Here is a 7424-nt window from a genome sequence, read left to right on the forward strand (position 1 = left end):
GTTGAAGGAAAGGGTAACATGTTTACCTTAATTGGGTTTTCCTTCTTGTAGAAGAAAGTTACAAATTTTCCATATTTGGATAGTCTTTTTTCTTGTAGGAAAAAGTTTGGACTTCTATAAATTGAGGATCCTTTCTTCTCATTCAGTAGCATCCACAATGTAGCCATATGGGGCTTGAGAGTCTTATTTAGTGGGAGAACTTTACGGGACAAGTGTTTATTGTGTCGCTTGTGTTTGCCTCTTCGTGAGGTTGTTCTTTCGATATTTTGTACTCTTTTTTATATAGTGGATTGCTCATCTCCGCGGTGGACGTAGGTTAATTGACTGAATCACGTTATATGTTTGTGTCTCTTTTGGTATATTTCTCTTTGTCGTATGATTTATCGTCGTTTAAAGTTTGCTTTACTAGCTTCCGCATGACACCTGATTTTTTTTTTGTCCTAACATTATGTTGTGTTATCCCACAAGTCATCTAAGATAATAAGGTAACTCTACCCAAATAGTTATTTCCGTAGCTGATCAGCAACATCAATATTCTCACTGGATTTCGAAGCTGTTCGAGTAACTTGATTAAAAATGTTCTCCAACAACTTCATCTCGACATATTTTTGATCGATTGTGCACCATGCATGGATGTTGAAATGACTAGAAACGAACTTATCATTATACAGTTTGTATGCCAAAGTAGTTTTACCGAAACGCAGCAAACCAGTGATTGAAACGACATCTAGCATTTTTGGTCCATTGGTAAGATTCCTAATTATCCAGTCTATCTCCTTCTTAAAACCTACGATTATTTGCTCAGCTGATGATGACTTGCTTTCAACTGGCTTTTTGGGAGAGTTTACAACAGTGAGGCTCTTGTTCTTGAGAATCTTCTCAACTAAATTGGAGACTTTTTCCTTGATAAGATTGATCTTTTCTATGGCAAAGGGAAGTAAGAAAATAAGATGTAAGAGACCATTATCTCGTACGATAATAGAATCAATGACATTTTTTGCCTCATGGCCCAAATCTAAAACACGTGCCCAGAGATCTTTATACAATTCTTGTTCATCATGCACGAAGATAGATCTTATGAATTCTAGATCTTCTTTCACCTGTTCAATTTCGTTCTTTATCAAAGCAACTGAATAAGCATTGGTATTGAGCAAATCATTTAAGTGTCTAAGTAGAAGATGTATGAAGAGTGATCCATCACTCATGGGAAAACACAGTTGATACGAGTTTGAGGCTTTTAAGTAAACACGTTTGAGATCTCCTTTCATGAGTTCAATATTTTCCATAAAGTCCAAAGTTGCATGGTTTTTTACATTGGTACTCTCTTCGTTTCTTGAATTCTCTTCTAAGTCGTGAACAAGAGTTTATACCTCCCTGATAAGTTCTCCAACATGTTCCAAGAGATCAAACAATTTGTCATGATGAATAAACTCCTTGGGCATATCAGTAAAAATGATTAATAGGAACTGTATCATGACATGAATGTATTGTGCCCCTGAAATGCTAGGACTAATAACATTTACTATGTGGTCTTGTAGATGAATCAGATATCCTTCAAGAATGTCTGGAGAAGTTTCCAAGAGCTGCTTAATAAAGCGTCCAACTTCTGCCAACATTGAAGCTTTCAAATTTGTAAAACATATATGCATAATCTCCAACTGAGTTGGAATAATCTCCAAGAATAGATGTGCTAGCTTGAAGAGTCGAGAGTGTCCACCGATTTGATTATGACATAGGAAGAGTCCTACTCTCTCAGCCATTAGTTGAAACTTAGGTAAGAAATATTCAACAATCTCATGCCCAACGCAACCATTCACTGTCAAAGCGTGGAAATCTCTTATGTTGCCATATACATTCCAAAGAATCTCATATTCAGTCATGAATGGAGAAAGTTGTTCAGCACGATACTTGGAAAGATGATGGAGATTCAGGAGGAGGAAGTTCAGCTCAAATTTCAGCTTTTCAGTTAGATCCATGTCAACGACTTTTTGATTTTTTTCATTCTTTAAGCTCTCTATGAAATCTAGAACATTGAGAGTGTCTTTGCGAAGAGTGGAAACTGACATCTGCCAAAAAACCAAATATTATATCAAATTCTCACAAAGAAAGACAGTTAGTTCTCTATATATTATGTTCTTAGAGTTTGAGAAACGAGCTATGTATCCAAAATAAGCATGTCAAGAAAATGTTTTACTATGAATATGTTCAAATCCATTATGTACTAAAAAGGGGGATGGATGGACGATTTAGTGAAGGTTATTTCTAACCATTCCGAGGAAGAGATGAATAGAGGTAATTGCCAAACATATAAACACAACCTCTTGAAAAATCACAACTAACAAGGATTGATAAGCTTTATAATGTTTACTTGTTTTTTTCTTTATTCTTACAATAAGAAGTTTATAATTTAATCAATAAGTTCCTATTCTTTGTTATAAAATAGTGAATGCACATGTCTCTGCTAGCAAAAACTTGCTCGTACAAGGTATTTATAACAAAAAATACTAACTTATAATGATTAAACGATTTAATAACGTAAGAATATATATTCCGTGAAAGAAATTTATGTGCAGGCACATGGAATGCCTATGTTTGTTTGGTGTATAAAGTCACAATTAATAGGAAAGAAACAAAATAAAACATACATGAAATTTTTTTTATCCGATTCATGATATTAAGAGAAAAAAGTAGTATAGACGTCATGGATTTCAATTTCTTCAATCATAGGTTCATTTGCCTCAATTCTTTTAGCTTCAGGTTCATTTGCTAAAGTATGAGGTAAAGAAATAGAAGTAGAGGTGATTAAGCGAAAGGGGGAATAATCACAACATACGTCACGAATTTCAATGTCTTCAACCATAGGTTCCTTTGATAAAGTGGGAGGAGCAAGTTTATGCAAATAAACACCAATAGCATCAAGGTACAACCCAGAACGCCCGTGAAATCCTACACCTTCTTTCGTCACAAGTGAAAATGGGGTTCCACCAGCCTCACACTAATTTAACTTGAGAAGAACGTTCCAATCATGAGAAATAAATATGTCGACCATAATTTTTTTGGACTTACATTGTCTCTTCGACCTCCATCCCCACCTAACTTTGTTGAGTTTATGGTAGTACCTTGTTCAGCAACGGTTCTAAACATGATAGAGTCTATAAAATCTCCATGAGCAATCAGTATTTCTTTAATGGGACTTTTCAGCTTGTAATTCCATTCTGTTCCTCCAATGCCTCCCCATGACTCCACCAATATTGAGTCCGCTTGATCGTAACTCACTTGATTTCCCTTCACATACATAACAAATCAATAGCTCCATTATCAAATTTGACTGAAATACTGCATCTTTCCCACTCACCTTAGGATTAGTACATTTTTCTTGCACCAATTTGTCTGATGTTTGCAATGGGATATCCTGCATTGATGTATTAATAGGTACAAGAGGACTTTTAATAACACTTACTGTTGCACATATATTAGGCCAAATATTGTACAGCAGCACCTATTGAAACATCTTGATCAAAGATACAGCAGCATCAACTCCAAATGCGTAGATGGGCTGATTCTTGGTGCGCCAGCCTGCATCACAATTGAAACTATATAGGGGCAGTTTCTCATCCTCAAACTCACTGGTCATGATTTCATGATAAAAGAAGTATCAGATGACCAAAACGTCATGGTTTCATCAAGTTTTAGCCGGAAATTTACTGAAAGCTAGAACTAATGTGAATGCAATAATGATATAATCATAGTCTTTGAGAGTCTGAGACATACAAAACTAGGAACTTTTGCAGACTGAAAAAAGAAAACAAATGAGGTGACATAGAAAAACAGACTCCTATCCAATGGAGAAGTTACTATTCTGTACAGTATATATGGTAAAATAAAGAAGACAAGCTAAGACATGATTAAATTTCAAAGCCAGGCAAAAAAAGGCATCAATTAGCAAACAGCTTAACGATAAGAGTCAACCAGCCTGCATCACAATTAAAACTATATGCGTCGATGAGCTGATTGTGAAGGTATTTGTTCAAAGCTGAGATATAAGATAACTTTCATATAGTACAGAGGTTGCCCACCTTTTGTTTCACTCACTTCTTGCTATCCTCCAAATATACTTCCTAAAGCACTATTCTCATCATTGCGGAGAGTCAGCAATCCCATGTATGCATCTGGACTTGTTCACCCCTGTTCCATTCTTCTCCAGCGATGATTGCGACTACAAGGTACAGCTCTTCAAGGTTGGACAGTTTTGCTATTGTTGATAGTGAATCAGATGTCCGAGGAAACAAAGGGACATTGCCCCATATTGGAGGAGAAAAAGCCTTTTGATAGGTATATTACTATTGCTCTTCTTTTAGCTCTTAAAGAGTTAAGAAGAAGGCAAGCCTCGCGCCGCCGCCGTTGCTCGCCTTCGGATTCGGTCGAATGATTGATTCATTAATTTTTTGGACCAAATTTATTTGTTAATACTCCCTCCGTTTCATATTGTTTGAGGTAGTTTGAATCGGCACGGAGTTTAAGAAAAAAGAAGAAGACTTTTAAAACTTGTGGTCTTAAAAGATTAAGGGGTAAAAGGTTTGTGGGATCATACCATTTGTGTGGCTATAAAAGCTTCTCACTAAGGGCAAAAAGGGTAAAATGAAAGTTTAAAGTTGAATTATTTCCAAATTTAGAAATGTGTCATTTATTTTGGAACAGATTAAAAAGGAAAGTATCTCAAACAATATGAAACGGAAGGAGTAGTAAATATTAACGTAATATTAATATTACGTGATTGATTAAGTGAAAGATGTTAATGCATATACTAATTCTACTAGCTAGAACACATATCAATAAAAGAATAATGTGCACAAAGTATTCTGTGTTTACGCAGGGACAGGGGAAGGGCCGCATCCCACGGGATGCAATATAGGCAGTCTACGCTAATGCAAGCATTAGTGGCTAATTCCACAGTTCAAATTTGTAACATGTAGATCATACGGAGACAACTTGATCATTGCTCAAAAGCTCCCTTTGAGAACATATATCAATATTTAATTTTAAAAATAAAAAGAGAGGGCTATAGAAGATGACGTGAAAAATATCCATTTGTTATGGGAGCTAGTTATGAGGGGTGAAAATTTTTGTCCTTTTCACGTAAAGATAAATCTAAACGAAAATATTGTTCGAAATTCGAAAAATATTCTAGCATAATATACTAGTTCATACATAGTTGCACCAATCTCCAGTATATTATGCTGGAACTTTCCTGTTGCAGTAAAATAGTGGCTAATTTTCAATGACTTTACAAAAGCTTGCTATTTTTTAATTACCAGTTCGAAAACTGGCTAGCCCGTGCTATTTTTACAGTTACGAGTATGTAGCAAAGATGACAAAAACTGTCCAACTGCAACACTGATTAATAGTTTTACCAAAAAACTAACACAAAGAATGGATTTTGTTTGTTAAATGGGTCTGTCATTGCAAAATTGCCTTATCTTCAGTTTAACAATCTTTAGGGGATTAATGAAATGAAAGAATTATATGAAAATACAGTTGCCCAACATCATAACAAAAGTTGGCCGATAATTTAAAATTTTACCCGATTTAGCCTATGTTATATATATCTTGAAAGTTATTCCATCGTCGCCGGCAAACAAACTCATCTGGAACGGAAACACAAGCAGCCACCTCTGGTCTGTATTTTTTTCTTTTCTTTTCACTTCTGCATGAGAAATCATAAAATTTTGGTGAGGTCTAATTTGCTTGACTGAAAATTAAGTTGTTGGTGTTGTGAGAAAATTGCAACCCTGTGTCACCTAGTTGCAATGTAAGAAAATTGAAAAGTAGAAGTCCATCATTGAAGACCATTCAAAGCTTCGCTTTCGAAAACAAGATTTTTTGAGTTTGTAGTTTGTTTGGATTGAATGTTGTTCCAATTGATTGAAAATATCAAAAGGAGTTCAAAACTTAAATTTGAAGTGATTTGGAGTAGATTTGAGCAAGATTTGAAATAAATTTTAGAAAAGACACAAGGAATAAGACGAAGTCAGTTTTTTGTATAATTATGTATAATCTTGTATAATAGTGTATATCAGTGTATAAACACATCTTATACTATTATACACTTTTATATAACTTTATACGAGCATCGGCAAACGAACATCTTTCACGATTTTCGGTTGCAATTCTTGTTCAAAACCACAATTTTTGGTTATTTTTCCAAAACAATTTAAATATTACAGAATTAACGAGGTTGAGCTTTACAGGTTGGAAAATTGGTTGGTGCTGTCTCGAAAAAGGTTAGGCTTAAGCATCAACGAACACAAATGAAATGACTTCAATTCTTATCACAAATATAAGCACGAAAAACCTGGATCTTAACACTAAAAATAGAAGTTCCAACTAACGGATGATATTTATCCAATAACAGTATACAATCAAGTTATTTAAAATTAACTTCACCTAGTCTTGTATATTAAACGATGAGAAATAGATAACCTACTTCAATTGGTTAATTAAAATATTTTCTTGTCGTTTACAGTTCTGCGATTATGATCCCCGGACTAATTTATTCCACCCAAGAAATGGGTACAATAATCCCAAGTTTGATGGGATAAGGTAGGATATCTAGAACTAAGTCTGAAATTAAATTTATACTATATTTGATTGACGGTATATATCCACCTTATCCCGCCTACCAAATGACCCCTGAAACCAACGTAATGTAATGACACCAAATTAACTTCTTGAAAACAGCCAATAACTAGCAGATACTAAAAGTTCAACTGATAGAATTCCATTTGCATAATGTTGTAAGGACCATGACATCCTTTGAGATTTTCTCAAAAGTAAGGACTTGACACACATTAGTTTTCAAAAAGAGTCACTACTAGAATTCTGGGGAAAAGAGACCACAAAAAGCGACCAACTTTAGTCGCTTTTTGGCTAAATAGCGACCAAAATGCGACCAAAAGTGCCTGGTAGAGCTATATTGATGGTCTCTAAGCTAAATGGACCCATTTTTCCGGATATTGACTATAGAGACCAACTTTGGTCGCTTTATTAATTTAATAATATAAATTTGGCGACCAAAGTTGGTCTCTAAATAAAAAATACATTATTTATTTATTTATTATTAATCATTAAAAAGTGACCAACTTTGGTTTCTAATCCAAATATTATATTTTTGAAATCTGGAAACTAGAGACCAATTTTGGTCGCTTTTGTATTCAATTATTTATTTATTTTATTAAACTAGCGACCAACTTTGGTCCCTAAATACATGGATTTAATTTATTTTTTAAATATTAGCGACCAACTTTGGTCGCTATATCACCAGAAATTTTATTTTTTTAATGAAATAGCGACCAAGTTTGGTCGCTTTTTGTAGAAATCTGGGTAAATAGCGACCAAAGTTGGTCGCTATTCTCCAGAAAATTATT

General features: G+C 34.4%; 1 protein-coding gene across 1 annotated transcript; it reads right to left on the reverse strand.

Annotated features, from left to right (window-relative positions):
* Positions 1-503: 503 nt before the first annotated feature.
* On the reverse strand, positions 504-4161 carry LOC104250001 (uncharacterized). The gene is made up of 7 exons (XM_070167305.1): positions 4116-4161; positions 3949-4033; positions 3772-3859; positions 3356-3499; positions 3067-3285; positions 1371-2066; positions 504-1100 (listed from the first exon to the last, which is right to left on the reverse strand). The coding sequence occupies exons 1-7, from the start codon at positions 4159-4161 to the stop codon at positions 504-506; spliced, it is 1875 nt and encodes a 624-aa protein (XP_070023406.1).
* Between the last annotated feature and the right edge of the window lie 3263 nt (positions 4162-7424).

Source organism: Nicotiana sylvestris, chromosome 2 (assembly GCF_000393655.2).
Source record: "Nicotiana sylvestris chromosome 2, ASM39365v2, whole genome shotgun sequence".
NCBI classification, from domain to species: Eukaryota; Viridiplantae; Streptophyta; class Magnoliopsida; order Solanales; family Solanaceae; genus Nicotiana; species Nicotiana sylvestris.

Coding starts and splice junctions, on each gene's coding strand:
- LOC104250001 (XM_070167305.1), bottom strand. CDS start 4,161: ATGGGATTGCTGACTCTCCGCAATGATGAGAATAGTGCTTTAGGAA. Junction 3,500..3,771: donor CTGCAAAAGTTCCTAGTTTT/GTATGTCTCAGA, acceptor ATGTTTCAATAG/GTGCTGCTGTACAATATTTG. Junction 3,286..3,355: donor AAAAATGTACTAATCCTAAG/GTGAGTGGGAAA, acceptor ATGTATGTGAAG/GGAAATCAAGTGAGTTACGA.